The 16,109-nt window shown below is 44.3% G+C and overlaps 1 protein-coding gene across 2 annotated transcripts in view; it reads left to right on the top strand.

Moving 5' to 3' along the window:
- The window catches only part of SSH2 (slingshot protein phosphatase 2), a 312,357-nt gene extending 296,301 nt beyond the window's left edge, over positions 1 to 16,056 (top strand). For both annotated transcript variants that reach the window (XM_049771246.1, XM_049771239.1), the window contains 2 exons: positions 9,289 to 10,108; positions 13,208 to 16,056. In XM_049771246.1, coding sequence (XP_049627203.1) covers positions 9,289 to 10,108; positions 13,208 to 15,283 — 2,896 coding nt within the window. In that variant the 3' untranslated portion in view covers positions 15,284 to 16,056. The remainder of the gene's footprint in view (positions 1 to 9,288; positions 10,109 to 13,207) is intronic.
- The last annotated feature ends 53 nt before the right edge of the window (positions 16,057 to 16,109 follow it).

The raw sequence follows: 16,109 nt of genomic DNA, 5'->3' as shown, positions 1-16,109 counted from the left end.
TACCTCCATGCTATCTCTCCAGCCCCTTTTGTTTGTTTCTTTATTTTTTGTTTTTAGGCCACACCCGGTGGTGCTCAGGACTTACACCTAGCTTTGCACTCAGCAATCATTCCTGGCATGCTTGAGGGATCATATGTGGTCCTGGGGATCAAACCCAGGTTGGCAGCATGCAAAACAAAGTATTGTTGCTCCAGCCCTTTTTTAAACTTTATTATGGCACTATGATTTATAAGTTATTCATGATTGAGTTTCAGCCTTCCAATGTTCCAACATCAATCTTTTCACCAGTTTCCACTTTACCACTCCATCAATGTCCCCAATTACATCCCACACCCAGCCTGCCTCAAGCATTCTTTTTCTTTTAGGCTCTATGGTTTACAATATTGTTACTGACAGGGTTTCATGTATAACATTTACCCCCTCCCAGCACTATCTCCTGCTCCAGAATGGCTTGTTCCCTCCCCTTTGTGCAGTGTTCCTCACCCCAGGCTATCCCCTCCTTCACACACCCCATGGAAGTAGGTCTTCCAACTGAAGGCCAGTTAGGAATCAATTCTTGAAATGCTGCATGCTGAAAATTTTGTAGATTGCTAAATTCTGCTGTTTTTTTCCATATAGGCATGTTCTAGATGATTTTGTTAGGGTGAAGTCACAACTGCCTTGAAGCAGTTGGAGCTGGTGCCAGAGTTTGACTCCAGTGAGTCTCATGACTTGATCTTGACTCTCAAATCTGGGCTGTGTTTGCCCTGAACTGAACAAAATGTTAAATAGTCTTCTCGCCTATCCAGGCAGAAGAACACCCCTCCCGCCCCCAAAGTATTGTGAAAATACAACCACAGCATAGAATTATGGTTTCCACTAGCAAACACCTCCCATTTACTCAGAACTTGGCATGATTTCATCCAAGCTGTTCTCTTTGGAGGCTGGGAGGATACTCCAGGCTCCTCAACTCAGAAAGAATTTGTAGATCTTCAGGGCCAGATTTTGATGACATTTTTAGATTCACTCAGAAGAAGGTAAGACACAGCAGTTCTTTTTGGCATGAGAAAGAAGTATCTGAGGCTTAGGTGAGACATAAATATTCTATATTCCCAGACACACACACACACACACACACACACACACACACACACACACACACACACACACACGACGGATGTTAGGCAATGTCCTCACGTGACCCATTGTGAGGAAGGATACTATGTGTCCTGCCAACTTCAGTATTTATTCTGGAATTCCAGGCTACTGCAAGCTGTTGGGCTGGGTGTGTTAGGCATATGTGGTTTTTCTTAGATGTTAAAGAACTTCGGAAAAATCTTCCATGAGGATAACAAGGAAAGCATAAACCCAGGAATCACCCTTCCTTGGCCTTTGAATTGTGTCCCCTTTCTTCCCTTTCAGTCTTCCAGGGTTCATGGAGGGAAGGGTAAGCTGTGAGGAGTGAAAGAGGGGGGAAAAAAACAACAATTTGAGTCAGATCTAGTTTCCCCTCTTGCTACATCTTTGAGAAATTATTTCACAGTTCTGATCCTTACTTGACCCCACCTATATAAAATGAAATTCAGGGAGACCAAACTTGTCGGGTATTGTTTTTAAAAATTATATAGAAATAGGGCCTGGAGAGATAGCATGAATGTAGGGTGTTTGCCTTGCATGCAGAAGGACAGTGGTTCAAATCCTGGCGTCCCATATGGTCCCCTGAGCCTGCCAGGAGCAATTTCTTTTTTGGGGGGGCCACACCCATTTGATGCTCAGGGGTTACTCCTGGCTAAGCGCTCAGAAATTGCCCCTGGCTTGGGGGGGACCATATGGGACACCGGGGGATCGAACCACGGTCCTTCCTTGGCTAGTGCTTGCAAGGCAGACACCTTACCTCTAGTGCCACCTCACCAGCCCCAACCAGGAGCAATTTCTGAGCGTAGAGCCAGGAGTAAGCAGCACCCTGAGTGCTGCCAGGTGTGACCCAAAAACCAAATAAAAATAAAAATTATTTTAAAATATACATTATGTACTATTGAGATTTTGTGGCTTTTGGGGGGGGAGCTTTGGTGGGGGTGGGATGATTTTTTTTTAACCAACACTGGGTCATGTTTCATATGGCTTAGTGGTAGAGTTCATGTCTTACATGAAAAAGGCCCCAACTTTGATCCCTGAATCCTCATAAAATAATAGTAACTATGGGCCAAAAAGATAATAAAGCAGGTGGAGTGCTTACCTTGTATGCAGACAACCAGGGTTTAGTTCCCAGAACCTGATATGGTCCTCTGAACACTACTGTGTGGGGCCAAAAAAAGTAAAATGAAAAGATAAAAATAGCTAAGGTTGGAGAGATAGTACAGGGATAGGACGCTTGCCTTGAATGCATCTGATCATGATTTGATCCCAGAACCACATATGGTCCCCTGAGCATCACCAGAAGTGATCTCTGAGCATAGAGCCAGAAGTAAGCCCTTCGCACCACCGGGTGTGGTTCAAAAACAATTAAAATAAAAATAACCACTGGCCAGGAGAATAGGATTTCCTGGACTGACTAAAAACAAATTCATGGTCAACCTTTTTAATGAGGAGGAAACACCATACAGTCCCTGGTATAGGGCTATGTAAACCCAGATCAAATCAAGACTCACAGTGGAGGCCAGAGGGCATAGCATAGGGATTAAGGCACTCTAGACCCAGTGCAATCCAGGGTACCATATGTGGTCCTGAGCACTACTAGGAATCACTCCTAACAGGGCCAGAAATAGCCCCTGAGCATATCAAGAAAGGCACAAACCTTATCTTCTCTCTAGCCCCCCAAAGAGACTGCCATTGGGAGCCCCTGCTGGATATGCAGCCATTCTACCATACAGTCTGATACAGGGGTCTCAAACTCAATTTACCTGGGGGCCGCAGGAGGCAAAGTCGGGGTAATCCTTGAGTGCAAAGTCAGTAGTAAGCCTTGAACATTGGGGGGTGTGACCCAAACAACTAAAACAAAACAAAAAAAGATTCCTCTAGGGCAGGGCCACAAAATGTTGTACTGAGGGCCGTTTGTGGCCCGTAGGCTGTGAGTTTGAGACCCCTGGTAGAAGAAGCACTTGTAGAAACTGGCCAGACTAACTGCCAAGTGAGCTAGGCCCAGCAGATGCTTTTCTAGCACTAGAGTGCTGCTCTAGGAACGGCCTGCTTCAAAGCCCCAGAATCCTAGGATTGTGTGCAGTTCTGTCAAGCCTTGTAGATTAGGTAACCAGGAGAAGAAAGTTCTTAGAAAAATCTCAATTGGTTTGCAAATTTCTTTCTTGTCCAGGTGCTTACTGTCTTGTTTCATTTCCTGTCACAGGAAGCATGTGGTGATTTTTCCAAAGAGAGCCTTGCTTCTCACATTCTTTAGTCCCATGATTGTCCAGGGTACCACTGCACACTTAAATGAAGGAGGCAGCCTCTTGTGGAGGCATTTTTTTTTAAGTACAATGTTTTCTGTTAATTTATACTAAGACGCCAATTTTTTTTCTTTATTTAAAGATCTTGATTACAAATATGATTGTGATTAGGTTTCAGTCATGTAAAGAACACCCCCCTTCACCAGTGCAATATTCCCACCACCAGTGTCCCAAATCTCCCTCCACCCCACCCCACCTCCACTTGTACTCTAGATAGGCTTTCCAGTTCCCTCATTCATTCACATGATTATGGTAGTTCTCAGTGTAGTTATTTCTATAACTGCACTCACCACTCTTTGTGATGAGCTTCATGAAGTGAGCTGGAAGTTCCAGCCCTCCTCTCATTGTCTCTGAGGATTGTTGCAAAAATGACTTTTATTTTTCTTAAAACCCATAGATGAGTGAAACTATTCTGCATCTCTCTCTCTCTCTCCCTCTGATTTATTTCACTCAGCATGATAGATTCCATGTACATCCATGTATAGGAAAATTTCATGACTTCATCTCTCCTGACAGCTGCATAATATTCCATTGTGTATATGTACCACAGTTTCTTCAGCCATTCATCTGTTGAAGGGCATCTTGGTTGTTTCCAGAGCCTGGATATTGTGAATAGTGCTGCAATAAACATAGGTGTGAGGAAGGGGTTTGTGGAGGTATTTTGACCTCTCTTTTTGTTTTATTTTGTTTCAGGGCCACACTCCTGGTGGTGTTCTGGGGCAACTCCTGGCTTGGCACTCAAGAGATTACTTCTAGTGGTGCTCAGGGGAGATAGAAATGTCAGGGATCAAACCTAGGTCAGCTGTATACAAGATTAATGCTCAACCCATTGTACTATCACTCCAGCCCCAATATTTGGACCTCTTAATAAAAAATAAGTTTATCAGGATCCTCCAGTGATTTATGAATTGGCTGCAATTCATTCATCAGAATGTATGGCGTGAGGCCTTACTAATAGTCCCTCTGAAAAATACAAGGAATTGGGAGGGTGATATTTTTTCAGCATATCTTTAAGAGCTTGAAGACTCATAATCAGTACTCCCTTTAGGGGCTGGAGTGATAGCACAGTGTCTTGCACGTGGCCAACGTGAGTTTGATCTTCAGCATCCCATATAGTACCTGAGCCTGCCAGGAATGATTTCTGAGCAGAGCCAGGTGTGGCCCAGAAGCCAAAAAAAATAAAATAAAACCTCCTTAGAGCATCATTAGAACCTCTGATGCTCTTATAATCTTTTTTTTGTATTTTTTATTGCTGAGGTGTGGGAGTGAGGCGGGATGGAGGTTGTTTGTTGAAATTCTCCATTAAACAGAGTAGCCATGTGCTTGTTATTATGCACTCTGATCAGGCAGGTATCTGTCAGATTTATATTCCATTAGGCAAGTTCATATTTCAGCCATTTGCTAACTGGACCACGTGTCTGTGTCTGATATTAGGTTCCAGTGTATAGGGGGGCAAGGGAAAAAAATTCCTGGATGGGGGCCAGCAGGCATTCATGCCATCTGCTGTCCTACATGTCAGTTTTGATTCTTTGAATGTCCTGTGACCTGTGGCAGTGAAAGCAGGTTTATCTTTTAACCCTGGTTTTGCTGGTGGCAGTTAACTGGCGTACAGTGATCAGCCAACAGGAAGGATATGAGATTGATTAGGCCTGAATTCCTGGTCAGGTGCAACAATCAATTGAGATTAAAGACTTCTCAATTGGGGCTAGAGTAATAGTGGATAGTGTACTTGTCTCACACATGCCAACATGGGTTCAATTCTTGGAACCCCATATATGGTTCCATGGGTCTGCTAAGAGTAAACCCTGAGTCCCACCAGGTATGGCACCCTCCCCCCCAAAAAAAAAATAAGAAAAGAAATGGATGATGGAATCAGACCTCTCTTTGGATTGTTTCTTTCTCCTTTACAATTAAGAGTCAATTTAAGACTTGGTGGAATATTTGGGGTGGGTTGTGTCGGTTGGGCCACACTCAGGTTTTCAGACTATCTGGTGCAAGCAATTGAACTGGGATCTCTTCCACATTCAGGGCAAATGCCTTAATCTCTGCTACCTCCCCAGCTCCTTGATGCAATATTTTCTGGTGATTATCTCTCCCAGGAAGAATAGGAAATACCTGCTGGGCAGCACAACTGTGTTGTTTGTCATCTTCTCTGAAACTTTTACTGTTTGTGCTTCTTAGCATATAACATTAATCTCTCCTTCCCTGCTGATTGACAAGTGATTTACAAGCAGTTTTTAAAATCATCTCTTGAAAAAGAAAAGAAACAGAAACATCTTCTGGCAGATTCTTGATACCAGGAAAACTAAACAGACATTCACTAATAAGATAGACTGTTCTGGGGCCAGAGCTATAGCACAGTGGTAGGACATTTGCTTTGCACATGGCCGACCTGGAACCAAACCAAATTTGATCCTCAGCATACTGTATGGCCCAAACCCACCTCCCCTAAAAAAAAAAAAAAAAAAAACTGTTCTTGGACCCAGGGAAATAGTACATAGTACAGTGGGTAAGGTAACAGCCAACTAGTTAGATGTCCAGCACAAGTTCCACACGTCACATTGTTCCCTGAGTACTGTAAGGGCTCAATCCTGAGCACAGAGCCAAGAATAGCCCCTGAGTACTGCAGGTATGGCCCAAAAACAAACCAAAAAAAAAAAAAGATAAACTGTTCTTTTATCTTATTAGAAGGGTGACAACAGCTACTGCCTGAACTGTCTTTCTAGTCACTTGCCTCATAGAAGTTGTCCTGCCAAGGTGACTGACAGTTTGATGCAGATTTTAAACATCCTCATAGAAAACAGAGAACATATTTAAGTCAGTAAACAAGATATTTGGATTTAAGAGAATAGACTTCAAAAGAAAGCACATTTGGAGCCAGAATGATAGTACAGTTAGTAAGGCACTTGCCTTGCATGCAACCAACCAGGGCTTAATCACTGGCACTCCTGAGAACCATCTGGAGTGATTCCTAGGTGCAGAGCCAGGAGTAACTTCTGAGCACTGCAGAGTGAGCAATAAGAAATCACAATATTCACAATGTAGAACTTGGACTCTGCCTAGATACAGAATCAGCTTGCTTTCTGAGCCAAGCTCTCTGGAGATATGTGATATATTGTCTCCTCCTAGGGGCGAGGAGAGTTTGTGCAACTTGAAAGGGTGAAAGCACCACCTTACACCCAGCTAATTGATTACAGCTTGTTTTCATAAACAGACAGACTGACCTCCTTCTACCCAGAAAAGTACCTTTTCTCAAGCCTGAGTCAGAAAAGGCCCCACCCAAACAGCAGACTGGCAGAGGATACAGAGAGCAGGTGCAGAGTTGAGAACAAACATAGATTCACTTCAGTGTAGACACATGACTCGGCAGAGATTCACAGACAGCCAAGGCAAGCGTGGCCTGAGACCCAAGGAAGTTGTTTAGGGCTGTTTCCCATTCCACCCTGCAGTTAGGTAACTCTTCATCATCTGTTAAGTCATGGAAATAACACTCCCAAGCCACATTTAGTGTCCCATTCTCTCGCTGTATGATCTTACCCAAACACAGGCCACTTTGCTGTTTTGCAGGGACTTAGGAACTCTGCTTCCTAGTCAGAGTCGAAATTGATTTGAAATGAAATCCCATCCTCTTACCAGACTTGGGGAGAGGGGCTTTATGTGCCACACCCAGAGGTGCACAGAGGTTGCTCCTGGTTCTGCTGTGGCAAGGCAAGTACCCTATCCCTGCTGTACTCTCACTCCAGTCCCCAAGGCTTTTGTCCTTAAAAAACATTCTCAGAGCCTGAATGATAACATAGCATGTAGGGCATTTGCCTTGTACACAACTGACCAGTACTGACCTGGGTTCTATCCCCGGTATCCAATATGGTCCCCCAAGCCTGCCAGTATGCCAGGAGCAATTTCTGAGAGTAGAGTCAGAAGTAACCCCTGAGCACCGCTGGGATGTGGCCAAAAAAAGAAAAAACTTCTCCCAATTGCTCTTCAATCAGCCTACCTGCTTTTACAGCTGTTGGCTTAACTTGAGTTTCGAAGGTTGTGTGAGTGTGTGTTATTGTTGGTTTTGGGGCCATACCTGGTGATGTTCAGGGCCTACTCTTGGTTCTGCACTCAAAAATCACTCCTGGTAAGGCTCAGGGTGCCAGGGATCAAACCTAGGTCAGCCATATGCAAGAAAGGTGCCTCCCATTGTCCTATCTCTCCAGCCCCTTTGCTTAGGTTTTCTTTTTATTTTGTTTTTGTTTTGGGACTACACCCAGTGTGGAATAACCACACTCAGAGGTTATTCCTGGCTTTGTACTCAGAATCACTCCTAGTAGGGCCAGGAGACCATATGGGATGCTGGGAAACAAAACTGTGTCAGCCACATTCAAGGCAAATGCCCTCCCTGCTGTGCCCTACTCTGGCCCTATTGGTTTTTAATTCAAAAGAACTTTCTACACAGTGTCTATACCTTATGCTTATCGTTTTCCATTGTATTACCAACTTTTTTCCTTCATTCTTGCTGTCTCATCAGAGTGCTTTCTAATTTAGGAAAGATTCCTATCCTCTTTACCTCTGTATCAATGATGAATCAAATCCTACATTAGCATCTGGCACATGTGTTCCCTGGGTCCATGTGTCAGTGCTGTGCAGATGTGTACTTCCAGTCCACTCACATGGTGCCCGAACACATGTTACCCACATCTCCCTGAGTGTACACCTCCCTACTTCCAAACGGGGTTACATGTTCTCTCTTGAGCGTGTTACTCTCTCCCTTTCTTATTTCTCCCTCCCCTTCCTTAGTGCCTCCAAATAAAATCTATTTTAACTTCCAAAAAAATAAAATTCTGCATTAGCTTATAATAGGCACCAATAGAGTCTATATTTCTTAAATGCTATTCAGCTTCAAATTTACTTTTCTAGTTATTAATATCTAACACTCAGGGGGCTTTGGGGGGTCACACTTGGCAGCGCTCAGGGGTTACTCCTTGCTCTATGCTCAGAAATCGCTCCTGGCAGGCTCGGGGGACCATATGGGATGCCGGGATTCGAACCACCATCCTTCTGCGTCTAAGGAAAGCGCCTTACCTCTGTGCTATCTCTTCGGCCCCTAGTACTCAGTTTTTTAATTCAAAACTTAAAGGATATACAAAGTTAAGCTTTTCAGGTTGGAACTGTAGTACTGTGGGCAGGGTGCTACCTTCTGTGCAGCTGACCTCAGTTCTATCCTACACATCCCAAGTGATCCCCTGAACATCACCAGCTATGGTCCCCCCCCCCCAAAAAAATGTTATGCTTTTCCTGGAAGTATTTCTACCATCTTTGAAATAAATACTTAGAAATTTTGTGTGTTAGTCTTCAAACTATTTTCTTGTATTGCTTAACACTGGAACTGTCTGTTCCAAATGTGTTCAACTGCTTTTTCATTTAGTAGCATTTCTTGGACATCATTCCACTAAAATACCTGGCTCAAACATTATCATAACTGGAGTAGAGAAGAGGTACTGCCAGATTTCCCTCTTAAAAGTTCTATAATTTGGGGGCTAGAGTGATAGCCCACTGGGGAGAACATTTGCCGTGCATGCTGCTGACCCAGGTTAGATCCCTGACATCCCATTTGGTCCCCTGAGCCTGCCAGCAGTGATTTCTGAGTGCAGATCCAGGAGTAACCCCTGAGTGCCACTGGGTGTGCCCCCCCAAAAAAAAAAAAAGTTCTATAATTGAGGCCAAGTCAGGTCACTCAGCAGGCTAGAGTATCTGCATTATATGCAATTCAGTCCCTGTTCCTGGCATTCCAGAGTCCTCCAAGTACCAGCAAGACAAACGGGCTAAAAAGATTAGTACAGCATGCACAGATCATAGTAAAATGTGTCCTGTCTGTCCTTTACAGCAAACAACGGCATAACAAGCTCTGGAGATCTCATTCAGATAGCGACCTCTCTGACCACCATGAACCCATCTGCAAACCAGGGCTGGAACTCAACAAGAAGGAGATCACCACCTCCGCAGACCAGATTACTGAGGTGAAGACAATGGAGAGCCACCCACCCATACCTCCTGTTTTTGTGGAGCATGTCCCACAAGAAGAAAATCAGAAAGGCCTGTGTACCAAAGAAAGAATGATCTGCTTGGAGTTTACCTCCAGGGAATTTCGTGCTGAACAGATTGAAGATGAATTAAACCTGAATGACATCAATGGGTGTTGTCTGAATGAAGCGAATTTCCCTCTTGATAACTGCCATGCATCCAAAGCCTTAAGCCAACCTGGACAGGTTCCAGAAATGGCCAACAAGTTCCCAGACTTAACAGTGGAAGACTTGGAGACAGACGCACTGAAAGCAGACATTAACGTCCACTTACTGCCTATGGAAGAATTGACGTCTCGCCTGAAAGACCTCCCCATGTCCCCTGATCCTGAGTCACCAAGTCCCCACCAACCCAGTTGCCAGGCTGAAGTCTCAGATTTCAGTACAGATCGCATAGACTTTTTTAGCGCCCTTGAGAAGTTTGTGGAGCTCTCCCAAGAAACCCGGACTCGGTCTTTTTCCCACTCAAGGATGGAGGAACTGACTGGAGGAAGGAGCGAGAGTTGTCGATTAGCAGTAGAAGTAACCCCCTGTGAAGGGACTGTGGATGACCAGAGAAGCAGCTCCTTGAGTAATACTCCCCACGCTTCTGAGGAATCTTCAATAGATGAGGAACAATCAAAGGTAAAAACTTTCTAGTGTTCCACCTAATGAAACTCATGAAGACAAAATAACATTCTGTTATTATCACTTGAATTTTTGATGTTGCTAAGAATTTAGGAAAGCAATGTGAAAAGACAGACTCTCATGCTTTTCCTAGGAATAGTTTTTCTTGAGATTTTTGTAAATTAGTTGCCTTTTGAGGAATTTCTCTTTCCATGTTTTCGTGTTGTTGGAAGCACGTCTGAGAAGGAGGTAATGCTAAGGAAGATTAGCCAAAACTAATGTCCAGCTGAACAAGTTGAGGTTGCCGTTTCTGAACCTCTGCAGTTCAAATCAAATCTCACCAATAATAAAGAATAAAGAGGGAATGGAGAGATAGCACAGCAGTAGGGCATTTGCCTTGCATGCAGATGACCCAGGACAGACTGGGGTTTGATCCCCGGCATCCCGTATGGTCCCCTGAGCCTGCCAGGAGTGATTTCTGAGCACATAGCCAGGAGTAACTCCTGACTGAGCACTGCCGGGTGTGCCCCAAAAACAAACAAACAAAAAAAAATATAAGGGAGGATGGGAATAGATTACAGCAGTAGAGCACTTGCCTCACATGTAGGAAGCCCAAAGTTCAATTCCTGACATTGCACAAAAATAGATAATAAATTATTTTTACATATAAGCAACATATATACTGTCTGAGTAAACTTGTCTCAGAAAATGGATTTGCTTGAGAAAGCCTATCACAGAAATTTCAAAAACTATGGTGTTGGAGTGAGATGGTACAGTGGATAGGGCATTTGCCTTGCACTCAGTCAACCCAGGTTTAATTCCCAGCATTCTATATAGTCCCCCGAGTTCCACAAGAGATCCCTGAGTACAGAGTCAGGAGTAGTAAGCCCTAACACAGCTGGGTGTGCCTCCCTCGTCAAAAATAAATTCAAAGACTAGAAATGGATAATAGTTGGAGTAGCAACTATTTTTTTCTTTTTTTGTTTTTGTTTTTGAGCCACTCCTGACTGTGCTCAGGGATCACTCCTGGCAGCACTCAGGAGACAATTTGGGGTGTTGAGGATCAAACCCAGGTCAGCCACATGCAAGACAAGCATCCTGCCCACTATACAATCTCTCCTACCCCAACTAGCAACTGTTTCTTATACAAAGTTATTGCTATTAATATTGCTTCTTAAGCTGGGACTGGAAAGATAATAAAAAAGGTAAGGCAGTTTCCTTGCACATGGCCAACCCAGGTTCAATCTATATCCCATATGGTCCCCCAAACCCTCCAGGAGTGATTTCTGAGCAAAGAACCAGAAGTAGCTCATGAGCATCCCAAGGATGTGGCTCAAAAGCAAAATAATAATGATATTCTTGGTTATTACCCATCAGATCCTGTGATTTTCAGAAATTTAGGTGTGATTTGTTAACAAACAGAAATCCAAGATTCTTCTCAGTGCTGTCCGAGCTCTAATGAGCCTTCTCAGACCAAGAAAAGCATCCCTGTATATTAGTTAATTCTAAAACACACTTATTCTTGTTTTGGCACTTCTGAAATTAAAATGTGTCTTGAAATACACTGATATCTTAGGTGGGTATGATACAGTAGTTGGGAAGTAAATGGCAAGAGTTACTCTAACATGCCAAACTTCACTTAATGACTTCAGTGGATTTGATTAGATTCTGACAGATCCTGATGAGTTTCTGCTTAACCATCTTGTCCATTATACTTCTTTGTTGCCTCTGGTTATCTCCTCTCTCCCCAAAAGCCATACTGTTCTGTTTCATGTCTCCTAGGAAATCAGAATGCTTGACTCTTTGAACCAATGAGTGTATAGCAGCTCAGACAGAAATAGATTTTTCTGCTAAGCCCCTGACTATCTAAATATGGTCTACCTCCACAACCCAGGTACACAGCCCAGGATGGCTTCTCCCCTGGTCTTGGCAAATTCAGCTTTGCATGATGACCCAACCAACTTCCCCAAAAGGCATAACTGTCCTTGTTCTAGCTCTTACACTTTTTAGAAGGATAATGATCAGGATAATGGAAAAATACTATAAATTAAGCCTTATAAATTTTTCTACAAAGAAGATCAGTAGTACGACCATAACAATTGTATAGCACATACTATATGCCTTGCATGCACTGACCTAAATTCATCCCTGGCATTCCATATGGTCCCCCAGAGCCCCCCAGGAGTACCCCTAAGCACCACAGGGTATGACCAGAAGCAAAAAAAAGAAGGAGGAGGAGAAGATCAATGGTCATAAAAATGCTATTTAAGACTGTGGGCCAATTCCAGATTTTAAATTTTATACATTTTTACAATAAGACTTCATTTTTGCATTGGCCAGTTTTGACTATGGTTTTATTCTGAATCCATTTGGAATTTGTACTTATAGGGACCATAAAATAACAGACACAATGTCTAAATTTGAGGTACATGGCTTGCATAAATCGAGTAAATCTCTTCAGGAGGAGCTATGTAATGTCTAGGAATTGTTCAATGACTAGAGTGGCCATCATGTGCTGGGAACACTCCTGGTAGAAGCAATGAAAGGATATGAATGGAAGGAAGTAAAACAGAGCAGAGAAGAGAACAGTGAACTTCCCAGTCAGAAATTAGATGATAGCATCATCTATCTTGCCCTCACAGTGGCCATTTATAAGGTGGACAGTGAGCCTGAGAACAGAACTCTTTCCTTTAAACTAAATTATGCTCAAACTGCTGGAGTTGATAGGCTTAATGTACTTCCATCTGACCTAAATCCTAAAATTCATAGTTTTCAGGAATAAAAATTATAGGAGCCTCTGTCTATTTGCTATTCTTTTTTGGAGTAAAATGCTGAAACAGAATCCTGTGTTTGAGTAATCAGAATAGAAAGTTGAGTAACACAGGAACACAACCTGTACTGAATTTTAGTTATCTGCATGTGAGGAATCCATTTCCCCATCCCTGTACAACAAAACAGATGTTAAAAATACAATTCCAGGCAAAGGATGTTCCCAGGCATGCCATGATTTTATGCTTATAGCCAAATAGTTTCTCCTGGTTCAGAAGATTGATAAGTGAAAATGCTGGCATTTTCATTAATCTACAGTTTGTCATAATCATCTCACTATTTTCCTAGGCAATCCCAGAACTGGTCAGCCCTGACATCGTCATGCAGTGTCACTCGGAAAATGCAATTTCAGTCAAAGAAATCATCACTGAGATTGAATCCATCAGTCAAGGAGTTGGGCAGAGTCAGCTGAAAGGAGACATTTTGTCCAATCCCTGCCACACACCAAAGAAGAATTCTGTCCAAGAGTTGCCCCTTGAGAGGACCCAGAGCCTAGAAAACAAACCAGAAAGTGTGGAGCAGAATGAGGATTCCTGTACCACCCAGCCTGAACTAGCCAAAGACTCAGGGAAGGGGGAGCCCGAAAGCTACTTAACCCCACATGTGTCCACCACAGACTTGGAGGAGGAAGAAGCAGAGGGAGGCCAAGAGCTCGGGGGCCCAGAAGTGCACCCCAGTGCCAAGTGGTGCCCTGGGTCTGTCAGACGAGCCACGTTGGAGTTTGAGGAGCGGTTACGGCAGGAGCACGAGCACCATGGCACTGCCTCTGCTTGTACCTCATTGTCCACTCGAAAGAATTCTAAGAATGATTTTCCTGTGGCAGACCTTCCACTGAAAGGGAAGAGTGATGAAACCACCCTAGAACATTCACTTGTCCCCAAGGAACTGGAAATGAGCAAGGACAAAGGGAAGCATGGTCGGGCTGAGTCTGACTCGCTACCCCACTCTGACCAAAATGCCCTTGTCCCCACCACTGAGCTGCAGGCACCTTACCCCTCAACAGTCCCACAGGAGAGCCCAGGGTCAGATGCTAAAACCAAACACGGAGTTTTAAAGGAGCAGAGGACTCTAGTGTCCTGCCAGGGCTCTGAGATATGGACTGCCCCTCTACCCCTGCCCAAGAAGATAGAAATCATTGAGTATACCCACACAGAGACTTCACCAGATTACACCGGGGCAGGACAGGATGTAGCCACCCCTGAGAAGAGTGAGGAGCAAGCAACAAGGAAGGTGAAAGTGGAGAAGACCATCACTGTCTTCTGTGCCCTAGATGAAAATCTGAACCGGACTCTAGGTCCCCAACAGGTTTCTTTGCACCCCAAAGTGCTACCTCTGCCTCCCCCTTCCTCTCCTGAGCACAACGGGTGCACTGACCTGCCCCCAGCCATCAGCAGCTCCGAAGATGGGGGACACAGTCCCTCAACCACCCAGGACACAACAGCGCCTTTTGTCAGTCACACCACTCATGTGCCATCTGCCAGTTTGGATTATCTGCACCCCCAGACTGTGGTTCACCTGGAAGGCTTTACAGAGCAAAGCAGTACCACCGACAGTGAGCCCCTCACAGAACAGGGCTGTGGAGAAGACAGGCAGGAGTGTCACCTTTCCGGGAGCAAAGAAATGCCATACAGGGGCTCCCAACAGAGCAACGAAGACCTGAGTTTAATTAGCAAACTTGGTGACAGTATTGGGAACTTAGAAGAAAAACTGGAGCCATCATCTGGAGCCTGTCAACTCTCACACAGCTCTAGCAGCGACAATATAAAGGGTGTCAGTCACAGCCCCAGTGTGGTTAAGGAGCGCACTAAGGAAATCGAGTCCCGGGTGACTTGCCAGGCAGGGGCCAGACCATCCAAAATAAAGCGTTCCATGTCACTCGCCAAGTTAGGTTACTTGGACCTGTGTAAAGACTGTCTCTCAGAAAGGGAATGTGTCTGCTCTGAGTCCCCTCATCTCAAATTGCTTCAGCCCTTCCTCAGAACAGACTCAGGCATTCACACTGCCCAAGAGCCCCCCCAAAACCCAGATGCCTCCCAGAACCCAGAGCCCACCAAGTATTTTGTAGAGCAACTCAAAACAGCAGAGTGTATCGTGCAGAGCAAGCCAGTGGAGAAGCCCCTGGTACAGTATGCCAAAGAATTTGGTTACAGTAAGCAGTGTTTGCTCCCTGGGGCTGGACTTGAATTGACTAGCTCTGAAGGAGGCCTTCCCTTGCTGCAGACCCAGGGGCTGCCCGGTGCGGTCCCCGCTCCTAGGCTGGCCGTGGCCCCTCGTCAGCAGCATGGCAGAACTCACCCCCTTCGGAGACTGAAAAAGGCAAATGATAAAAAACGGACAACCAACCCCTTCTATAATACCATGTGATTCTGAGCCTACACATAAGACTTTCTTAAAGAAATCTTTGTAAAAGGGGCAGGTGTAATATGTAAGGAATATGCACTTTATTGGTTAATTTTTATAATATTTTGGTCATTTTACTGTTCCTGGCGCATGCAGGGTTTGGGTTTTTTTCTGGATGACTGTGTTGTATGTATGTGTGAGAGAGAAGAGAGGTTTGGACACCAAGACCATATTATCATTTGTTTTTAGAAAAATCAAACCTCAAAAAATGCTCATTTTCAAGAAACACCTTTATCAAAGGCAAATAAATTGCTGTTTTTCAATCATCTGCCACCTGCTCCTCATTTTGTCATGAGGAAAGGCTGCTTGCTGGAGTGAGGAAGGAAGCAGATAGGCAGGGTGGCACTGAGGCTGGAGGCTGGGAATGTTCTTCAGGGCCTGTGTGATGATGGTTTGGTTCCAGACCTGATGTATTGGTTGGGCTTTAGCAAGGACATCTGGACATCAGAGGACAGTCAACCATAGGGCCCAGTCTGTTGATGTTCCAGAAGAGAGCAGTTTCTGCTTTGCCCTAAAGGGGGCCTTCCAGACTATTTCTTCCAGTATTTCCAAATGTCTCGTTACAGAAAGTCTGCCTTCGTAGACTTAGCAAGCAAATAAGTTATTTTACCTGAGCTAATACTTTGTTTTTAATTAAACACCAAGCCTCAAATTCATTGCAAGAAATACCCTGTAGAGAAAAGAAGGGGAGCCATAGCAGTAATACAGCAGGTAGGGGTGCTAGTCATGCATGCCTGACACCCCATATGGTTCCTAAGCCCAGCCAGGAGCTTTCCCTGAGCACCTCCAG

The sequence above is a fragment of the Suncus etruscus genome, chromosome 1, assembly GCF_024139225.1.
Source record: "Suncus etruscus isolate mSunEtr1 chromosome 1, mSunEtr1.pri.cur, whole genome shotgun sequence".
NCBI classification, from domain to species: Eukaryota; Metazoa; Chordata; class Mammalia; order Eulipotyphla; family Soricidae; genus Suncus; species Suncus etruscus.
This window is presented reverse-complemented; position numbering and strand designations above follow the sequence as displayed.